Source organism: Megascapheus bottae, chromosome X (assembly GCF_031878675.1).
Source record: "Megascapheus bottae isolate mThoBot1 chromosome X, mThoBot2.hap1, whole genome shotgun sequence".
NCBI lineage: Eukaryota > Metazoa > Chordata > Mammalia > Rodentia > Geomyidae > Megascapheus > Megascapheus bottae.
In genome coordinates, this window is record NC_143547.1 from 73084856 (window position 1) to 73108734 (window position 23879).

Genomic DNA, 23879 nt, shown 5'->3' on the forward strand with positions numbered 1-23879 from the left:
TGCACACACACACAATGGAATTTCATGCTTCCATCAGAAAGAATGACATTGCCAAATTCATAAAGAAGTGGAAAACACAGGTGGCATATCTTCCCTTATTTGTTATAATTAAAACATGTCTATAAATCCACAAGTAAACCCAATAGATAGGAAAAGACAACTAAACAGGACTATAACATTCACACAATGAGACCAAACAAGGATATTCTTAGGAGAGGATCACAAGGGCTCAGCGTGTGTGTGTGCGTGCACGTGCACACGCATATGGTCATATAAAATGTTACTTATCAAAATGACCTCCAAGAAATACAAAAAGGAGTTGTTTTTAGTTTACTTTTTGTGCTTTTTCCCTATTTTCCCACCTTTGTTACTGTTTTTGATTTCTGTCCCTTTTGTCTTGTATATAAATTTATCTAATTTGGGGAGAGGAAGGGGACGGATAGAAATGGTGTAAGGTGAGGTGAGGTAATTCAGCAGTGATACTCGCTGGACACTGTGTTGGAAATGAACTATACAACTTAGAGGAGAGGGCTTCAAGAGGGAAAAAACTGGGAGCAAATGAGGGGTGACACTTAAAAAAGAAATTATTCAATAACTGAATCTTGTACATCACTTTTACAATAAAAAATTGTAAATGGAATAAAATAAAGCATTTCAACAGTTCTCACTGCTTAGCCTACATGGGTAAAACAGAAGACTCCCTGGGATGAGAGGTGTGCTCTGGCCACTTCAATGGCAGGGGCATCAGTATCTATCTATCTAGCTCTTGGAGATCCCTAGTTTGTAACCTCAAGCTTATTGTCCACAAGGGTCCTGCTGCTGTCACTCCACTTAGTGAAGGCTGTTTGGGCAAAAGGTGCGGCTGTGGGGAATGAATACATACTTTCTTATAACTAGTCAGAATCTGATGATAATCACCCTTGTTTCTTCACCATTAGGCTCAGACTGGAGATATTCAAGGAAGCCTTCCCCAAAAGCTGAAATATAAATGGGTCTCTATCCCTCCCTTCCAAGTTCCGGCACACAGAATCTTCAACTCCATGGTCTACAATGTGCCGAAATCACTTGGTCTTCTGTCTCCCCGTGGCATCTCAAAGGATTACATGATTCTCCCTCTCTCCCCTCTCCCCCTCCTCCCCCCCCCTCTCTCGTGGGTCATGGGGCTTGTACCTTGATCAACTGCCCCACTTCCCGTTATCTAGTGATTAATTGGAGATAAGAGTCTCTTGTTCTTTAGTGCTTGGGCTGGCTTTGAACCGTGATCCTCAGATCTCAGCCTACTGAGTAGCTAGTATTACAGGTGTGAGCCACTGAGCCTGGCTTTAGGAATTTGTAAGTGAAGTGTTTTAAGAAAAAATATGGTATTGGAGGACTGGGGATTTAGCTCAATGGATAAGCACACACCTGGCAAGTGCAAGGCCCTGAATTCAGTTCTGAGCTCTGTAAATGCCCCCCTACCCCAAACAACAACAACAACAACAACAACAACAACAACAACAACAAAAAACTGAAGGAAAAAAAAAGACACAAATAGGCATGATAACATAGGTTGGATTTATTGAATAAGTTTTTGAGTGCAAACTTAAGAACAAAGCTTTTCATCAAAATTAAACAAAATCTACATAACAACCCTGCAATCGTGCATTTGGACAGAAGATACAAATATGAATACATAATTTGCAGCTACATTAAAAAATTAAAATATTTCTTTCCAAATTGAAAACACTTCACTACCTCTGCTAGCCTGTTTTCATCTTGCTACCCTAGAAACATTTCTCATAGGCTCTCAGGAAAATACAGGTAATGATTGCTGATCCAGCTTTGAGATCAAAGAAAACAGTATATTCTCTTTTACTTCCGAGTATTTTTAATTGATCGCTTCCATTTCCTTTCAGAAAAGTTACACAATTCAGCCTCCACTTTAGGCAAAAAAAATACAAACAACAAGGAAGCAGAATATGTTCATTAAAGCAAATGTCAAAAGTGTTTGACTTAGAAATGTACATACTTGTAGTAAGTTTAATAAGTACAACTTTGATGACTGACATGTAATAATAACTGTGTATGATCTAAACAGGTATAAAAATGTGAGATCAAAATCTTTAGGCTCAAATACTTAAAAATCACTATGAATATGTAAAGATTTCTACTTACATAAACATGGAAATTTTTAGATGAAAAAAAAATCAGAGGGTAGTGGCATCTCCCTGGTCCCTTAACAATATTAGGATTTTGCAAAGAATTAGCAGCACCCAACCTTACATGTTAATTAAGCATTTCTAAAGGACCTGTTCAACACATTCATTGGCAGTGTTCCAGCTTTCGGGAGATGAGGGTGGATAGGAGAGCTGATGTCTGAGACAAGATTGTATGTATGCACTCATGTTTAAAGCCACCATTCTAAATGCAGATGGAATCACCAGTTGGATAAGTCTAAGAAAATTACCTTGAAAGGATAAATAGTGGGTTGAGAATAGGAAAAAATGAATAGTAGTCAACTTGATAATGGTTTTTTACTGTTCAAAGACAAGTTAGAAAGTATGAGAATACTCATACATAATTTCAGAGAAACACTCACCTAAAATTGTATTTTGCAAAACACTGCACAGACATCTTTACAGAAATCTTCGATCTTGTTAAAGATACCAGATGATTTTTCATTATTACCACCATATACACAACATTTAAATATTTTCTTTATAAATATTTTAGAGCAACAAGAATTTTTCTTACAGTGGTGGCCCACATTTGTACAGAGCAATGTAAGCAACACACACAGATATACGTATATATAAAATGATTACGAAAAAGTGCAAAGAATAACAGTATTAAGAGTTTATGCATTTAACAGTAACTAAGGTTCAAGTGTGACTATCAGGGAACTATAATCCCAGATTTTAATTAAAGATTTAAAAAGAAACCCACACTCCAAGTTACTACACACACTTCAGTCCCTTATCAAGTAACTCTATCCTCCCAAATCCAGCATTTCCCATTTCTGAATTCTTTACAAACAGCAAAAAAGAAAAGTGATCAACAGTGTTTTCTTCCCTTTAACTTCCTGAAAACTCACCAAAGAAAATTAGTCACCCGTAGGTTTGAACAAGACCTTGAGAAGTCATTCATCATAACCTGCTATGCTAAAATGAAAGCAAAAGGACAGGCTTTCTGAAATGCAAATGACTGATCAAGAATCAAATCGGCAACATCAAACAGATCATGAATTACAAATGTAGTTGTATACTTTTTTACATTTGATAAAGTCAAAGTCTAAAGCTTTCTCAGGTTTGGTGCTGTACAATGGTCATCATTCCAAATGATGTGATTTGACCAGCTTCTCTAACAGAAAAGGATTCCTGTTACATTCTAGTATTTTCTTCCTGGTCTCAGTCTTTCACTTCAAACCAATACAGAAAAGCATTTTTCAAAATGTACTTTCCTCTTCAAGGAAATCATAATTACTCGTTTTAGGACTCAAGGTTTCAAAAGAACAGTTCAATTTGACTTCAAAAAGTGTTAATAGATTTTTGGTATGTATATGTTGTTTTGTTCTTACTTTAGGCACTGTAATTATTCACATTAATTATTAAAATGATTCTATGTCTAATCTATGTAGTATCGTGAACGTAAAACAATACCCCGTAAGGTATTATTTAACTGTGTAGAGTATATTATGACTGAATTTTCCCTTCAAGATAAATCGTTGGAAGAGAATTTAAAGGCCTGTTGCACTTTGAGTCATGGTAACACACATTTTTCATGCTCACTATTTAAACTTCTGTACGAGGAAGACAATAGATACTGAAGGCTGCAAATTTCTTCAAACTACATTCTACTCCAACTTCAGTTTATTTTGTTCAACATTAAATTACTTTTTCTTTATGAAAAAAATTGTATCTTAGGCTAATTTTTTAAAAAGTGTCTGCTCTAAAATTAATAACACAGCTAAAGGGAAAGAACTTTTCCATTTCTGTTTCACTAGAACTATACAAAACCAAGTAAAAGTAGATTCAAATAACTATTTTAATCACTTTTGGTTTATTTTTGATATTACCATGTCTTTAGAATGATACACCCTAACATTCTAATAGAGAGCTCAACAAAGAAACTCTAGAACCAAAAAAGCTTCACTGGGGCCACCTTGTCAGCAAGTGGAAACAAGACAGTCACATTTTATTTACCACCATACATCCGCTCAATGTCTTTGAGGTAATGGTTCCTCAGTTCCTTCCTTTTCAGTTTGAAAGCATCGGTAACCAAACCAGTTTCAGGGGTCCATGGCTCTGGGCTTAAGCGAACCTTAATTGGAATTTCAAACCGCTCCAAATTCACTGAAAAGCGGAAAATCGGAATAGAAGAAAGGGTAAGACGGAGAAAAAGGAGAAAGGACATGGAGGGAGAGGGAAAAGGGGGGAGAAAAGAATAATCAATAAAACACGAAGCATGTAGAATTTACCTACATGATGCAACAAACATACTTAATAGTATGGACAAAGTACCTAACGGTCCCACTACCTTAGAATTTTGTTTTATATTTCTCAAAGTGTGTACAAGTGTTTTAGTTGGATCATCTTACACACACACTGGCACACACACACCACAATTTTCTCTGAAAAGGCTGGATTCTATTACTTGGGATCATCTCCAATCTTAGCTCTATGGCTGCTTTACTTCATCCCCATGGCTGCTCAAATAGCACTGCCTCAGAGAAGAGGATCAGTTGTAGTAAAAGAAAACTCACCCATTTCCTCTACATCCACTTACTCTAAGGGTTGTTTAAAGAATTTACCCCCTTCACAGCATATTACACTTTTGTGTCACCCACTAGAACACAAGGTACGTAAAAGTAGAGTCCTCATTTCTTTTCATTGCCAACCACAGTGTTGCAAAGAGAACCTTCGATACATATGTCTATTAATTCATTCCGAAGAAAATGAAGCCCCTAAACAACTATTCTTCTCATAATCTATTATGAGGGGATTGTGAATTTCAATACCTTTTAATGGTATAAGGGCTAATACATTGTATTGGCACATATTGTATTTGAGTTAGGCAGCTCAGTGCATGCTGGAGATATTTAAACAAATAAGGTCAGAGGAAATTACACTGTATTCGATTACTGTTAGCTTTATTCTTAAAACTGAAGCCATAAATTATATCCTACTATGACAACTATTATTAATGTAAGTTCATACTTAGAATTCTGAAGGCCATTAATGGAATGTGAATGCGCATATGAAATTTATTTTATGTGTAGCTTTCTAAACTAATAATTATTTAGAATAAAACATTTGCATGTTTTCCGAAATAGCCTAGGTGACCTTAGAAACAATTTGGTTTCGGTGGAAAGGACAAGAAATTCAAATTCAGAGAAGTTCTTTTTTTTTTTTTACTACTGTGAATTTTGTGAAAGTTTGGTTCAATTAGTGACTTTTTTTCATTAAAATGAGGTAAGAATACAACACAGAGTATGAAATTTATCTTTCCAATATTACTTAGAACTCAGCCAGGAGTTTGGCCTAATGGTAGAGTGCTTGCCTAGCATGCCTGAAGGCCGGGTTCAATTCCTCGATACCACATACATAGAAAAAAGCAAGCAAGAAGTGGTGCTGTGGTTGAGGTGGTAGAGCTCTAGCCTTGAGAAAGTCCAAGGAGAGGAATCAGGCCCTGAGTTCAAGTGCAGGACTGGCAAAAAGAAAATATTACTTAGAACATATTACTTTCTAAAAATAGTTCCTGCCAGGCCCTGGTGGCATATGCCTATAATCCTGGTTACTCAGGAGGGTGAGATCTAAGGATTGTGGTTCAAATCCAGGCCAGGCACGAAAGTCCATAGGCTTTTATCGCCAATGAACCACTAGAAAACCGGAAGCAGAGATGTAGCTCAAAGTGGTAGAGCACTATATTGAAGGACAGTGCCCAGGCCCAGAGTTAAAGCCAACAAAAATAAAAATAAATAAATATAAAAATGCCTAAAAAGTAACAAAGAAAGATAAAATTTGCTTGAATTACTCTTTATACATTGCAGGAATGTTTAAAATACCTATCCCCAGCTTCCATCCGGATTTCAAGATAAGAGTTAAATTTGTCAACTATAAGTTTGGCTCTAACATGCTCCCTTCATTTTACATTTCCTATTTACATATATCCTATTCCAGAAGCATTAAGAGATTTGAGAAAGGTAAGCACATTACTTCAGTTACACACTAGTTAAAAATATGTTTAACTGACCATATGTTTAACTTCCATTAACTTAATTGCTACTTAACATGAAAACCGTGGGAGAAAGTACATTTTGCAGTATTTTATTTTTGAAACTCCTAAACACTATTTAGTACCACAAGCTCCAGAAATAAACTGATAATCAGTTTCTTATAAACAGAATAAAGTAATTGCTAATAAACAAAATGAGCACTGAAAGAAAAAAATTACATGTAGCATTTTTATCTTAACTTGAATATTATGAATTAAGATCTGCAGGGGGTAGCATAAACCAAAGTTTATAGCCATTGGTAGTGGCCCAACTTACCCCCTACTACTTTTCTTTCTTTTCTTTTTCTTTTTTGGTTTGTCATGGGGCTTAAACTCTGGGCCTGGCACTATCCCTGTTTTTTTCAGTTCAAGGCTACCACCCTACCCAAAGAGCGATAGCCCCACTTCACTTCCTGTTTTCTAGTGGTTAATTGGAGATAAGAGTCTCAAGTCCTTTTGTGCCTGGGCTGGCTTTGAACTGTGATCCTCAGATCTCAGCCTCCTAAGTAGCTAGTGAGCCACCTTGCCAGGCTACCCCTACTACTTCTCATTCTTATAATACTATGTCGTTTAAACATGAAGAGGATGACTAAGGAAAATGTTTTAGACAAAATTTTAATATAAAATTTATAATGTTTTTAGATTAATTTATACTGTATTGTGTAAATCTCTGGAAATTATTTGTTTGTTTTTTGACTTGAATGAAATGTCAGGTCATTTTTTTAATTTAATTTTGCCAGTCCTGGGGCTTGAACTCAGGACCTGAGCACTGTCTTTGGGCTATTCTCAAGGCTAGAGTTCTACCTCTTGAGCCACAGCACCACTTAGGCTTTTTCTATGTATATGGTCCCCAGGAATCAAACCTAGGTCCTCGTGCATGCTAGGCAAGCACTCTACCACTAGGCCAAACTCCCGGCCCAGGTTATTTTTTTTGGTAATGTATAGAGGGGTCACAGTTACATTCTCCAGACAGAGGGTACATCACTTCTCACACATTGACACCCTGCTCATATTTTTCTCTCCATTTCCCTCCCCACCCCTCCCAATCATCTTGTTTTCCCCCCTTCCCTTTCCTCTTTCAAATAAACAAATAAACGTATATATAATATACCAGGTAACAAAGTCAGATACAGTAACAACATGAGATTAACCAAAGGGCAACAAAAGAGAAGAGAAATAGCAAAGCACATTACGAACAACAATTACTCAAGATAAAGCTCTTGTTTCAATATCATAGAGATCCTTTCATTTAGCCTCATCCTATATGGCCTTATGTATATATGTATATAGGTTTTGAGCTATTGTAATCCAGTTAGGAGAGTCCTAGGTTTGTACTAATTATTACAAATGAGGGAAACCATTGAGCCTATGTTCCTTTGGGTTACTTCACTTAATATGATATTTTCCAAGTCTTTCCATTCCTTGCAAACGGGGCGATGTCGTTCTTTCTGATGGCAGCATAGAATTCCATTGTGTATATGGTAATTATGTTTTAAGCAAATGAATGAAGTCTAACATTCTGTAGGGTGAAATGGGACATTCAGTAGAGACAAGTAAAAGTTGAGGGACTCTTCCAAAATATAAAACCAAATGACAAGAAAAACAAAAGAAAATAGACAAACCTAGGCAATAAAAACAAGAGGGTCAAAAATCATATAAAAAGAGGGGCGGGGTGGGGGGAGGGAAATGGGGACCAAGACATGAGAAAGGGTATCAATGTATATGAAGTAATGCACCTTCTAACTGGTGAATACAATGTAACCCTTCTATTACTTACAATAAAAATATATGGAAAAAAACATATGAAAGTAGTTCTTCTAAACACCCACACCCACATACAGACAGAGGAAAAGAATAAAGAAAATATGAATGGATAAGATGAATCTGGAATATAGAATGATCATAGTTGTAAAACAAGCAAAAGAATAGAGATGATAAACAATTCCTAGAACTGATAGCAGACATCTGCATATTGAAAGGATCCACATCAAGTCTCTACACCAAAGCACATCAGACATTAATATCTCTGAAAGCTTAGAAAGAGACAATGATTCCTGTAAAACTCCAGGATATGGAAACAAGAGGTTTATCTTTGTGATTGTTGTTCTTAATGTACTATGTGAAGCTATTTCTTTTCCCCTTAAGGTTTATTTCATGCTGCTACTGTATTTGACTTTGGTACCTGGTATATTTTAAATATATATATATATGTATATATATAATTTTTGTATTTGAAATAGGGAAGGGAAAAACAGGATGATTGGGAGAGTGTGGGGGGAGGGAAAATGGAAGAAAAGCATGGGAAGGGGTATCAATGTTCAAGTAATATACCCACTACCTGAAGAATGAGACTGTAACCCCTCTATACATCACCCCAAAATTTAAAAAGAATAAGAAAAAAGAAGTAGACATGTGGACTGTTCAGCCACCAACACAGATATTAAAAGCCAAGAAAACCAAGATTACAAAATGTAAAGGTGACATGAGTTACTATCTAGACTTGTAAAATATGCCAAGCCATGTCTTTAAGCTGAACATATAATCAAGATGTATCTGACACATAATTACATCTCAAAATTTTATACCTCAGCCCAGCACGATGGCTCACACCAGTAATCCTAACTACTCAGAAGGCTGAGACCTGAGAATCACAGTTTAAAGCCAGCCCCAGCACTAAAGACTGTGAGACTCTTATCTCCAATTAACCACTAGAAACCCAGACGTGGTAGCATAGTAGCCTTGAGCTGAAGAGCTCAGGGACAGCACCCAGCCCCAGAGTCCAACTCACACAACCAACAAAAGAAAAAAATATACATCTCAGCAAACTATTAGAAAAGATGTGCTCTACTTAGATGAATGAGGGTAGAAGCAAAAAACTATACAGTGAGATCCAAGAAGTGATCATCCAAAACAGGAGTGAGGCCAAGGAAATCCCCTGGTGGCCCTGAAGGGAAGCCTGCAGGCATAGCCAGCCTCAACTTCAGCACCAGGACAGAGAACTGTTAAGAACGATGTCCCCAAGAAAAGTATACCTTCTTGTATTTCAACTTTTATGTTTGTTTCAGGATCTGGAGAGACGGGCACTGTTGGTTCATGCCTGTATTCCTAGCTACTTATGAGGTTGAGATTTGAGGATTATGGTTCAAAGTTAGCATGGACAAGAAGAAAGTTCATGAGACTCTTATTTCCAATTAACTGCCAGAAAACTAAGTGGAGCTGTTACTTAATGTGATAGAGTAATAGGTCTGAAGTCAAATGTCCATGACCGGGAAAAAAAAAATATCTCGAGGAAGAAGTAACAGTACCAACAGGTATGGAGGAAAAAATGTCAAGAAAACAAAACAAAAATAAACTTGTCTGAGAAAGAAACTGTAATCATAAAATATATGGCTCAGCCATAAATATTTTGTCACAATGGTAAACATGGACATGAAATTGTACTATGACTGGATAAGGATTTAAGAAAGCTACATCTTCTTTTGTGAGAAGAAAAGTCCACTGATAATATCTCAGATGAAAAAGGCAAGAAAGAATAATAAACATGCATTATCTTTAGAAAAATGGAAACAAATATCATAGATTAAGAGTAGTTACTCCTTGGCACAACTACTTGAAGATTTAAAAAGAATTAAATAAAATAAAGCAGGCTATGTTCATTGCAGCACTATTTACCATAGCAAAGATATGGAACCAACCCAGATGCCCCTCAGCTGATGAATGGATCAACAAGATGTGGTATTTATACACAATGGAATTCTAAGCTGCTGTCAGAAAGAACGACATTGCCCTATTTGTAAGGAAATGGAAAGACTTGGAAAAAATCATATTAAGTGAAGTAAGCCAGACTCAAAGGAACTTAGGCTCATTGGTTTCCCTCATTAGTCATAACCAGTAGAAACTTTGGGCTATCCTTGCAGAGATTTACAATAGAGCAAAACCTAGATACATAAGGCCAGATAGGATGATACTAAATGAAAGGACCTCCAGGACATAGAAACAAAAGCCATATAATGAGTAATTGTTGTCCTAAATTTACTGTTATCTCTCATCTCTTTTAATGTCCCTTTGTTATATCTCATAGTTACAGTATCTTATCTTGTTATCTGGTATATATGTTTATTTTTTTGAAATAGGATAAGGAAAGGGGGAAAATAAGTTGGGGAGCAGGGGTGGAAGGAGGGAAATGGGGATCAAGGCATGAGAAAGGGTATCAATGTATGTGAAGTAATGCACCTTCTATCTGGTGAATATAATGTAACCCTTCTATTAATTACAATAAAAATATATGAGAAAAGTGGAAAAAAAAGACTATACTGAGTGGGAAATCAGGTCTTGGGGACAACGTGGGATACAATATGGAGAAGTATTTTTGATGTAATTCTTGCAATATTTGCTATTTAAAATAACATATGGAGATTCTATTCCTTCCATACATGCCTCTTCCTCTAATGTTTCTTTAACTTAAAACTCTTCTGGTTCAATCTGCCCCCTTACATGCACCTTTGAACTGGTTTCCAAAGTGAAAAATCTAAAAAGGAACGTAAATCTGACCATATCACTAATCTCATCAAACCTGACAATGGCTTCCCATTTCCTATAAGATTAAATACACATTTCAGAAAACGGCCTACATAGCTCTACATCCTTACTTTGCACAAAATATTTCTGGATAACTTTTGTGGACCTTAGCAGCCTTACAAAAACATACTCACTGGCATTTGCAGCTTCTCGAATTTCTTTCAGTATTTCAGCTTCCATAGCAGGATTATTGCAGATATCAACCCAAGATCCTTCCACACCCTTCTGTTGTGCCAAAAGAGTCAACTTTTTCTGATTAGGAACAACAAAACTGATCACATAGGACTGGTCACTAAAAAATTAGAAAATTAAATAGGAATTAAAACACTGAGCATTTTTATTCACATATTACCCAATGACATAGCACAAAGATAAATAACTCCAGATATGCATTTCTCTTATTTGTTAAAGTTTCATTAAGATGGACTAAAAACCCATAGCACTGTCATAAAGAGAGGCAAATTAATGGACTAGGAAAAAGCTCATAAAAGAATGAGCCCTGGGGCCAGGAGTTTAGCCTAGTGGTAGAGTGCTTGCCTAGCATGCATGAAGGCCCGGGTTCGATTCCTTGGTACCACATACATAGAAAAAAGCCAGAAATAGTGCTGAGTCTCAAGTGGTAGAGCTCTAGCCTTGAGAAAGCCCAAGGACAGTGCTCAGGCCCTGAGCTCAAGCCTAGGACTGGCAAAAAAAAAAGAATGAGCCCTTGCATCTATACACCAATGACCTTCAATAGCAGTGGTTCATAACACTCAATGGCAAAATGATAGTTTCTTCAACATACCTTACAACATATACAAGAATGAACTCAAGGCCAGGAGTTTGACCTAGTGGTAGAATACAAGTTCAATTCCCTGGTACCACACTGAAAAAGCCTGAATGGTTCAAGTGATAAGAGAGCTACCCTTGAGAAAAGCCCAAAGGCATTGCTCATGCCCTGAGTTCAAACCCAAGGACTGGGGGATAAAAAGAAAGAAAAAAAAATGAACTCCAACTACATCAGATTAAGAGCTACAATTATACAACTCTCAGAAGAAAACAGGGTAAATGATTAAGGATTTGGCAATTAGTCTTAGATGTAACATCAAAGAACTGACAACAAAAGCAAAAAATTAATAAGTGAAACTACATCAGCCAGGGGCTGGGAGTTTGGCCTAGTAGTAGAGTGCTTGCCTAGTATACACAAAAACCTGGATTTGATTCCTTGGTACCACATACATAGAAAAAGCTGGAAATAATGCTGTGACTCAAGTGGTAAAGCTTTAGCCTTGAGAAAGGCCAAAGACAGCGCTCAGGCCCTGAGTTCAAACTCTAGATCTGGCAATCAATCAATCAATGTTTTGAGGCCAGCCCAGGTAAAAAATTTCTGAGACTTTTATCACAATTTGTAAAAGTTGGGCAGCAGGGACATGTATCCGTCATCCCAGCTATGGTCAAAAACATAAATAGGAGAATTATATAGTCCAGGTTTACTTGGAAATAAACATGGCTCTGAGTTAAAAAAAAGTATTATAAATAATAAAATTAATTATAATAAAATTAACTATACAATTACTACATGTGATTCTATATCACAGTAGCTACCTAAAACAATTAAAAGCAGACAAAGAATTATTTGGCCGGGGGTTGGTGGCTCATGCCTAAAATCCTAGCTATGCAGGAGGCTGACATCTGAGGATCATGATTCAAAGCCAGCCACGGGCACAAAAGTCCATGAGACACTTATCGCCAATTAATCACCAGAAAATGGGACATGGGGCTGTGGCTCAAAGGGTAATGTGATAGCTTTGAACTGAAGAGCTCAAGGATACCATCCAGGCCCAGAGTTGAAGCCCCATGAGCAACAACAATAACAACAACAACAACAAAAGAAGACAATAAATACTTTGAGAGTCTTCTCATATGATGTATCTAGAGAAGTCCAAATTTAAAGACAATAAAATGTAAAAAATTTAAAAGAAATAGAAAGTGGAATTTTGGTGGCTATGGGCCAATGGGAATAGGGAAAGGAAGAGTTAATTAATGGGTAGAAATTTTCCATCCTGCAAGATGAAAACATGCTATAGATTGATTGTTCAACAATGTGAATATACTTGAAATGGTGAAGATGGTAAGGTTTTTACTTTAACTAAAATTGTGATTGTGTAGGTGTACTTGCCCTGGGGCTGGAACTCACTGTCCCTGAGCTTTTGTTCCCCCTGAAAGTCTAATGCTCTGCCACTTGAAGCACAGCTCCCCTTCTGGCTTCTTGGTAGTTTACTGGAGATTAAATTCTAATTGATTTTCCTGCCTGAGCTGGCTTTGAATGACAGACCTCAGCCTCCTGAGTAGCTAGGATTACATATGTGAGACAACAGCACCTGGCTCCCAATTATAATGATAAAAAAAATAAATAAAAAAGAACACAGGGCCAGGAGCATGGCCTAATGGTAGAGTGCTTGCCTAGCATGCACAAGCCCTGGGTTTGATTCCTTGGTACCACATACACAGAAAGAGCCAGAAGTGTATGTGTTGTGGCTCAAGTGTCAGAGTGCTAGCCTTGAGCAAAAAGTATCTAAATACAGTATCTAGGCCAAGTTCAAGACCCAAGACTGTCCTACACAAAAAAACCCGTAATAAAAAAGTAAAACAGAAAAACCCATAATAAAAAAGTAAATGGTTCAATCTCTGAGGCTTTTGATTTAGAAAATTCGGGGCTAAAAATGCCTCTCAATATGTACTAGCAATGGATTTGTTATGTATGTTGAACAAAAGAACCTGTGGCATAGATAAGAACTTATCAATGGGGCTGGGAGCTTGGCCTAGTGGTAGAGTGCTTGTCTAGCATGCACAAAGACCTGGGTTCCATTCCATAGTACCACATACATAGAAAAAGCCGTAAGTGATGCTGTTTCTCAAGTGGTAAAGCTCTAGCCTTGAGAAAACACAAGGACAGAGCTTAGAGCCTGAGTTCAAGACCCAGGACTGGCAAAAAAAAGAACTTATCAAGCCAGTAGGTGTCCAATGAACAGTTATAATGGTTGAGTTACTGCAAGCAACCATCAAGTTGTTGAAGTCAAGAACTTTCATAAATGCACAATTTCCTAATATGGATGAAAGCTCTACGAAGACTTTAATATTACCCTATGCTTCTACTTAGACAAATTCATTTCTAATTTTCCTTTTACTGTAAGCATATGAACCACAAAACACAATGTTGAGAAGTCACCTTTTGGCAAAAGCACAGATGTTGTCAATAAGTGGGCAGTTCTTCAGTGCTGCCTCTACTTTCCCAAGAGAAACATATTCTCCAGCTTGTAGTTTTACAAGGTCTTTCTTACGATCTGAAAATATGAAGAAAGTTAAGTTATACTGTCTGTTTCATAAAGGTATGCACAGCTATGAATGTCTTTGAATTTCAATGCATTAATGTTTATTTACAAAGGTATTTTCCTTAAAATTTTGTTACATATAATGTTTGCCTAGGTAAAAGGTATTGTCTAAATCACACTCTTACCAAAGCTTTAGCATCTTTATTCTTTTAGTAGCATTGGGTCTGATCCAGAGACTTGAACCTACTGTGCTAGTAAGTACTTTTACTTCTTGAGCCATGTCTCCTTGATCCTTTGTATTTGATTTTCTTTATGTAATCAGGTCTCCCTAATTTTGCCCATACTGGCCTTCAACTCAAGATTTTCTTGTCTCAGCATTCTGTGTCACTAGGATTACAGGCATGGGCTACCATATACAGTGTTAAACCTTACTAGTGTATCAAAATTTTAAATATCACAATGAAGTTAATGGAAGGAACTGCATTTGAGTGTATTTGATTTGAAAGGAAGACTTGCCCAGTACCAGCAATGTAATTTCATGAATATCAGTTAACCTTTTTCCTTTTGCTTTTATCAGATAATGATGCTTATCTTTTTATAGGCATGTAACACCACATCTACCATATAGAGTACATTCAACAAATGCTAATTTAATTTCCATGTTTTCATATATGACTTTACCTTTTTACAAGGATAATGATATAAGAAATATCTAGCACTGATGAAGAGCTCAGGAACAATGCGCAGGCAAAGAGTCCGAGTCCCACAACCAAAAAGAAGAGGGAGAAGGGAGAGGGAGATCAGAGTCCCAGTGACCCATGCCTGTGATTCTAGGTATTTATGAGGCTAAGTTCTAGAGGATCACAGCTCAGTGCCATACAAGGCAGGTGGTGAGTGCTTGAAACTCCATCTCCAAAACAACAAACAAAACTTTAATCTTCAAGGTTCAAAGCCAGCCTGGGCACAAAAGGACCTGAGGCTCTTATCTCCAATTAACCTCTAGAAAATGGGAAGTGGGGCTTGGCTCAAGGGTAGGGCGGTAGCCTTGAGCTGAAGAACTCAGGGACAGCCTCAGGCCAAGTCCAAGCCACATGACCCACAAAAATAATTTAGTCTGGGGGCCAGGAGTTTGGCCTAGTGGTAGAGTGCTTGCCTCATTTGTATGAATACCCAGGTACCACACACATAAAGCTGCAAGTGGTACTGTGGCTCAAGTGGTAGAGCACTAGGCCTTAGGAAGTCCCAAAATCAGTGCTCAGGTCCCGAGTTCAAACCCCAGGACTGACAAAAATAAAACCTAAAGTTTTTTCTGGAGGTGTGGTTCAAGAGGTAGAGCATTAGCTGAGCAGGCAAGTAGAGAAAGCATGAAGTCCTAACTTCAAAAAAATAATCTGTTCTTGAAAAAAAAGGAGGTACAAATAGGAAGAGAAGAACTCAAAAGTTATTTGATTTGCAGATTTTATAATGCTATACTTAAAAGACCTCAAGGATAGTCCCATAAAGTAAATCCTTAAAGCTGATGATCATTTTTTAGAAAATTAACAGGAACTGATGAAGACATTAAAAAATGGAAAAGTCTGGGATGGGAGCACAGCCTAGTGATAGAGGGCTTACCTAGCATACACAAAGACCTAGGTTTGATTCCTTGGTACCACATACATACAAAAAAGTCAGAGGCAGTGCTATGGTTCAAGTGATAGTGCTAGCTTTGAAGAAGCCCAAAGACAGGGCTCTGAGTTCAAGCCCCAGAACTGGCAAAAAAAAAAGATGGAAGAAGTTCCATGCTCATGAAATGGCAATATTAATACTGTGAAGACTATATTTTTGAAAATAGTTCAAATGATATTCTTCATTGAAACAGAAAAATGAATCCCATTATCTACTTGGAAGCATAAAAGGCACCGAATAGCCAAAGCAATCCTGAACAAAAACAGCAATGTTGAAGGTATCATCATACCTGACTTCAAATTATACTACAGAACCATAGTAATCAAAACAGCACAGTACTGGTACAACAGTGAACTCCTTCAAGTGTAACAAAAGATCCAGCACTGAGCGCATCTTGATACAGCTATCTGACTTTCAACAAAGGAGCTAAGACAATGGATATGGTAAGACAGCTTCTTTTAAAAAAGTGATGGGAATACTGGATGTCCACATTTAGAAAACTGAACACCCCACCTCCCCATCTCCCTCTCTCTCTCAATATATACACACACACACACGTATAAATATATAAACACATCTCTCTCCATATATATATAATATATATATATATATATATATTCAGCGAGGCAGTCACCAGTGGCTCATGCCTGTAATTCTGGCACTCAGTGTGCTCAGAGAGAAAGAAATCTAGACCTTGTAAAACGAGTAACAGGAATGTAAAGCAGGGACTGGGAGTTGAAACCAGCAGGAAGGATAAGCAAAAGGAGAGCATGAAGAGGGTGAACATGATGGAAGTACTCAATATATAGCATGATGAAATCTATTAAAATTAATTTTAATGGGATGGGGATAATAAAAATTAATAAAGGGACTAAAATTAATCAAAGTATATTGCATGCATGTATGGCAATATCACAATAAAACTACTTTGTGCAATTAATATACACTAAGAAAAATGGAGGGGCATGTCTTAGGATGATGGCTCAGCTTGGGGAGAGGGGAAAGACAAATGGAGAGGGAAGGGTAGGTGAATATAGTCATAATATTCAATGTACATATATGAAAATGGAACCAGATAACTTGAGGGAGTGGAATTTGGAGAGATGGGAGAATGATGGAAGGTATGATGAGCAATATACATTATATTAAAAAATTGATATGTGCATTTGAAACCCTTCTGTATAACTACTTAAGGATAATACATAAGTAAAAACAAAGAATCAAGGAGAGAGCCTACAGCACAGATCAATTTCCTAAAGCTTACTATGCCCATGTAAAAAAAAATTTGTTTACCTGTTTAAAGTGAACAGAGTATTTCCTATGGAGTCAATTTGAGTTGCTTTTTGAGCATCAAGGTCTATTCCCTTTTTAGTTATTTATTTATTTTTGCCAGTCTTGGGGCTTAAACTCAGGGTATGAACTCTGTCCTTGGGCTTTCTCAAGGCTAGAGCTCTACCACTTGAGCCACAACATCACTTCCTGCTTTCTCTATGTATGTGGTACCGAGGAATCAAACCCAGGTCTTCATCCATGCTAGACAATCACTCTACCACTAGGCCAAACTCCCCACCCCAAGGTCTCCTTCTGAAGGCTTACTAAAGGCAATGCCAAAGTGACAGAAGACCTCAGAAGAACCAGCTGGTTTTGAAGATGGACATCATTTTCTTTCTTTTTATTACCATACATTAGTAGTGTGTGTGGGGGGGTGTTGTCATTGTAACATTTCTACACATGTAAAATAAACAATATATCCTGATCAATCTTTTTACCAGTCACTCTTTAAATAATTTCAAAATGTTTCACTGTTCTGTTTCTATTCATGCAAATAAACTACATGGGCTTTCTCAAGACTAGAGCTCTACCACTTGAGCCACAAGCACCACTTCCGGCTTTTTTCTATGTGTGTGGTACCAAGGAATCGAACCCGGGTCTTTGGGCATACTCGGCAAGCGCTCTACTTCTAGGCCAAACTCCCAGCCCCAGATTTTTTTTGCTGATTAATTACCATGTATTTCACATACAGAGAAGGTTAAACATATGATAAATAAAGTGTTCAAAGATTAAATCAACAGAATCATACCGATGACCTAATCAATATTATCTTTTGTTCAAAATACAGAAACTAATGAAAACCACAGAACTTAAATACACTGACCTATGATCTGCAAACATCCATCAGGATGGAATTCTCCAATATCACCAGTGCAAAACCATCTTTGTCCATTTTCATCCACACAGTAATCCTCAGCTGTTTTCTCTTCATTTTTAAAATATCCCATGGAGATATTCTGTCCACCAATTACAATTTCACCTCTGGGATTTGGCTTGTCATGAACTGTATAACCACCTAGAAATCATAAAAGCAAATCAGTTGTTGTTTAAAAGCAAAATTTTCCTCTATTAAAATTTTTACCCAGATCAAAATTTATATCATGATATGGGAGAATATTAGTTTAATTTTTAATTGCTTTCACATGAGGGTAATAGATGGCTGAAATTTCAAGAGCAACAAAAGCACCAATAATCACCACTGTCAACTTCCTATTTGAAACGTGCCCATGACATAAAATATCACCCTTAGAGCAGAATTAAAGCTTAGGTTGAAATCATGCCCAAGGAAATGATGCATAAGGCTGTTATAAGTAAATTGGTACTACTACATTATAGATCTTTGCTAAGATTTTAATCAAGAACAGATAGTGAGTGCTCAAAACAAAAATGCAATACCATGAAGTTAGAGAGAAGGGAAAGCTATGGGAATGTATAGGAAATTGTATGAATTTTCAGTGTGGCCAGTCATGATTAAAAATTCTGACACGGAAAAAGTTGATTACTAAAATAATTCAAGACTACTTTGCGAGTAAAGTTTATTGTTGAATAAAGTTCATTTTAAGAAAAATAGGCAGAGTCTAAATTTCTAAACTGATATATTTAGGTTTATGTCATTATTGAATAAAATACAGAGCTCCTTCCAGCTATAAGCTGTTCTTATAAATTTAAAATGATTCTTTTTTTTTTCTTTGTCAATTATAGGGCTTGAACTCTGGGCCTGGGCACCATCCCTGAGCTCTTCACTCAAGGCTACCTACCACCGTACCCTTGAGCCAAGCCTCACTTACCATTTTCTAGAGGTTAATGGGAGATAAGAGTCTCAGACTTTTTAGTGCGAGGGCTGGCTTTGAACCGTGATCCTCAGATCTCAGTCTCCTGAGTAGCTAGGATTACAAGCGTGAGCCAACACGCCCGGCTAAAATGATTCATTCCAATTTAACAAAGATTACTGAAGTTCCAACATTAAGATTGTTCCTATTTAATAATGCAAAATTCTTTCATAGAAAGGAAAAAAATCGCAAATATGTCCAAAAATAATCTATTGAAATTGACATTTATGTGAAACACTAGCAAATAACAAAACAAAAAGTTAAGTAAAAATTATTCCCACCAAAATTGCCTATATATTTTCCTTGAATTCCAATGTCTAACAACTAATGTATGAAACAACTTTGAAGCTATGGTCAAATGCAAATATATGCAGTACTTAAATTTTCTTCAGACTTTCTGTGAAAAAAAGGGATTACTTTGCCTGAAGATGTAAAACTCTTGGACTGTACTTGAGTTTTAAATGTAATTTTTAGCTTGAGAGTATCCTAGATAGCCTACTGAGAACCCATCCCAAAATAAGTAAATAAAAGTGAGTTTTGAAAGTTATAGTTGTTTGCTCACAGAGAACTTATTATATATATGTATACATACATATATACACACATATATACAGATATATAATGAAAAATACAAAAGACCCTTCCCATAACAAAGTGAATTCATTTTTTTAATTTTTTTTTAATTTTATTTCATTGTTGGAGTGATGTAGAAGGGTTGCAGTTACATCCATCAGGTAGTGGGCACATTACTTCTTGAACATTGTTATCCCTTCCCATGGGTTATCCCACTTTCCCTCCCTCTTCCCCCTCTCACTTGTCTTGTTTTTCCCTTATCTTCTCATTTTCAAATACACGAATAAATGTATATGCAAAACACCAAGTACCAAAGTCAGATAAAGTGACAACATGAAATAAATCTTAAGGGAAAAGGAAAAAAAAAAAGAAATAGCTTCACATAGTACCTTAAGAACAACAATGACAAAGATAAACCTCTTGTTTCTATATCCTGGAGTTCATTTTGCTTAGCCTCATCTTATATAGACATATGTACATAGTTTTTGAGCTATTATGATCCTCTTGTTAGGAGAATCTTAAACATATACTAATTGTTGCAAATGAGGGAAACCATGGAGCCTATGTTTCTTTGGGTCTGATTTACTTTATATGATTTTTTTCCAAGTCTTTCCATTTCCTTACAAATAGTAAACCCATTTTTAAATCCTGAGCTTTTCAATTATTCTTCGTTTGTCCACACAGGTAGGCTGGTAATTGCTTACTTCTTTAATCATACACATTATGTCAATGTATATTTAGTATTATATTTATCATAAGAAGATGTTTGCTTTCAAGGACTTCGAAAAGGTCTGCAAACTGCAGATTTCCTCTAAGTGGCTTGCCTTTGAAGGCAAAAATAAAAAATCAATTATAAGATGATATGTTGAACATGAATGATACAACTTGTGAGTGAGGATGGAAGGGACAATCTGGGAGAGAGCAAGAGAAATGGTGACACGGTTCAAAAAGAAATGGACTCTTTATCTGCAACTCCTCTGTACATTACCTTTAAAACACAAATGTAAAAAAATTACCCCAAATAATAAAAATAAATTAAAATCAATCAAATATATAAATCGCTGGACAGTTGAGTTTTGATCAATACAAGCCTTTGTTAGAAACGATTGTTATTCAATACAGATTTACCTAGGTGAATAATCAGTCACTCTATCACATGAAGGCTTGGCAGCTCTACCATATTTTTTAACAAAGTTGAGCTTCGAAGGCTCCTCACCTTCTCCAATCCCAGGGACAGATCCTCCTAAAACTGCTTTTATTTAGCCTTAAAGGTCAAGTATTCCTCACCATGTCTAGAATCTAGACGTTCTCTTTTTTTCTTGGGACCTCAGGTATTACCAATAGGCAACAAGCATAGGGAAAAGGCAATCACAAAGAATCATGGCATGCCTCATACAAACACCTTCAAAAATGGGATTCTTAAAGCTCACAGTGGTTTTCACTTTTAAATATAATCATGAAAGCTTATCACAAAATACTCACCTTCCTGCCAGTCTTTAAGCTTAATTTCACAGCAAATAAGTGGCGCACCAACTCTGCCAGTAGTGTAGTCAGTAACTAGAAGAGAAAAGGTGACACAAGTGTTAGTCTACCACATTTCACATGTGTACAAAGAGATTCAAGAAATAATGGATTTAGGTTAGAACAAGAATGAACGAGTGCAAAGTATAACTTTTCTGGGTTTCAATTCCAATTCCCCAGTGTACTTTTGCTTTTCAGCACTATATTTTAAATGAATATGTACAAGATACTCTTCTCTCTCAGAAGAGTAGGGCCAGTTCTACCACTGTTTACCTAGGACTCTGATGAAACAGACTTTGATAAGAATTTCTGCTCTATTACTTACTGGCTGTGTAATTTGCATATGTTACTTAACCTATGTTAGCTTCTCTTTTCTCCTTGTATTAAATGGAGATATTACAGACCTCCTTCATGTGGAAATATGCTATGAAAATTAAATGAAATTATATGTAAATAGTGCCTAAAATTCTTTGGCACAGACATGATGGTGATGATATTTTCTCTTTGTAATTTATTATTTCTGTTAGTAATAATCACATAGTCAAAGGCTGCTTATTCTGTACCTAGCATTATATTAAATATTGTGAAGAAATCGCACAAAGGATAATGGGAGTATGCACTCAATGATCTTACAAATAACTTGGGAAGAAATACATGTGAAATAAATTCAAGAACATTTAAAAATTCATCTGAACACTATCAGTTGTTTTCATAATAGTATTGTAAAGACTAGAAAGATCAACGTAAATGACGTTATTGGGAAAGACTTTATGGAAGAGTTAAGCACCAAAATAATGGCTGTGACCAGTTAACAAAAACAGTATTCCAAGAGAAGGGAATCAAAACCATAGAAAAGTGAGATAAAAAAATTCCTTGGGACCGGGATTTTATCCTAGTGGTAGAGTGCTTGCCTAGCAGGCAGGAAGACACAGGTTTTAATCCTCGGTACCACATACATAGGAAAAGCCGTAAGTGGTGCTGAGGCTCAAGTGGTAGAGCTCTAGCCTTGAGAAAGCCCAAGGACAGTGCTCAGGCTCTGAGTTTAAGCACGGGAATTGGCAAAAAAAAAATCCTTGGGAGCTGGGAATGTGGCCTAGTGGTAGAGTGTTTGCTAGAGTATCTAAAGCCCTGAGTTCAATTCTTCAGCTGGAAATGGTACTCTGCCTCAAAGTGGTGAAGTGCTAGCCTTGAGCAAACATGAAGCCCAGGCCCTGAGTTCAAGCCCCAGGACTTGCAAAATAAAATAAAATAAAAATAAAATAAATCCTTACATGAGAAAGAGTCAGATGCTGGAGAGAAGAGGGAGGTGTGCAAGTATGTGGAAAAATCATGATGGGTAGGTTCAATTGTGCTGAAGATGACTTCAATGCCAAGTAAAGTTGTGTCAGATGGGACATACCATTTAACAAATAGCAATTGGGGTACATGTGTCTAACGAAAGGAGACTGATGGATTTGATATGATGTAAGACATAGCCTCTGAAAAGCAAAACCTCAGAGTAGCTGAAGTAATAAGGACTGGGATGGCAAACTTGACTAGAAAGGAACAATTTAATGAACAATGGAAAGATCTGATGAAAGTTAAAAGTAAATAACCAGACAATCTCAAAACCCACACCATGAATAATATAAATGCTGATAAAACTGATAAAAAAAATTTCACAATGACAAGACAGAATGAAACGAGGTATTGATTTTACACACAATGGATTTAAAGTGATAACTAGGTAATCAAAACAGATCATTCACCCTAGTGTTTCTCAACCAGGAGTGAATTTTGCCCACTGCTCCCCAGAGCATATGTGGCAAAAGGTAGAAATATACTTTATTTACACATCTGGGAGGGGGCGAGTTACTACTTGTATCTGCCTGCTGAATATGCTTCAGTACACAATCAGGCACAACAGGGAAGAATTATCTAGTTCAAATGTGAACAGTGTCAATGTTGAGAGACTCTGCCTTGAAAACAATGGCCCAGAAAACCAAGAAGTGAGAACATGAAGATATATTGAAGAGGGAAATAAAGTGATACTTTAAGAATGTGTTGTCTTGGCTCAGGAGTGTGATCTGGTGGTAGAGTGCTTGCCTAGCACGCACAAAGCCCTGGGTTCAAATCTTCAATACATACACAGAAAAAGCAGGAAGTAGTGCTATAGCTCAACTGGTAGAATGCTGGGCTTGAGAAAGCCCAGCAACAGTGCCTAGGCTCTGAGTTCAAGGCCCAGGACTGGCAAAAACAAAAAGAATGTGTTTTCTAAAGTCATTACTGACAGAAAGATGGACGAACTAGGCTGACAGAATTTTGAGAATAAAGTCACATATTTATAACATTTGAAATAGTTCACATGAAACTATAAAATTTTTCTCTAAGCATTCATAAAACTAAAACTACGCAAGTTTACACTGAATCTGATGTTAGGAAGGTATTATAAAACAATAACCATGGTTTGCCAAGATAATCCAAATAAGGAGTGATATAGAATCACATCAACAATGCTTACCTTCTGTCACTGTCCCAGCTCCACAGGATTCTGTGAGCCCATAACCCTGACCAATTGGGCAGCAGAAGCAGACATTCATGAATCGGTGAGTCTGAGGAGACAGTGGGGCCCCTCCAGACAGCATCATCCGCACATTGCCTCCTAACAGTGCTTTCACCTTTTTAAACAGTAACCTCGAAAAAAGAGGAAATAAGTGTTTTTAGTTTGTTTTTTGTGTTTTTTTTTTGTCAATCGTGGAGCTTGAACTCTGGGCCTGGGCATTTATCCCTGAACTAGCTCAAGGCTACCAGCCTAACCCTTGAGCCACAGTGTCAC

At 36.8% G+C, this 23879-nt stretch overlaps 1 protein-coding gene across 4 annotated transcripts in view; it reads right to left on the minus strand.

Moving 5' to 3' along the window:
• Nucleotides 1–1531: 1531 nt before the first annotated feature.
• Acsl4 (acyl-CoA synthetase long chain family member 4) overlaps nt 1532–23879 on the minus strand; it is an 85656-nt gene continuing 63308 nt past the window's right edge. For all 4 annotated transcript variants that reach the window (XM_090326774.1, XM_090326775.1, XM_090326776.1 and 1 more), the window contains exons 11-16: nt 23565–23737; nt 21026–21100; nt 17965–18156; nt 14039–14153; nt 10965–11122; nt 1532–4331 (exon numbers count right to left, since the gene is read on the minus strand). In XM_090326774.1, coding sequence (XP_090182900.1) covers nt 4174–4331; nt 10965–11122; nt 14039–14153; nt 17965–18156; nt 21026–21100; nt 23565–23737 — 871 coding nt within the window. In that variant the 3' untranslated portion in view covers nt 1532–4173. The remainder of the gene's footprint in view (nt 4332–10964; nt 11123–14038; nt 14154–17964; nt 18157–21025; nt 21101–23564; nt 23738–23879) is intronic.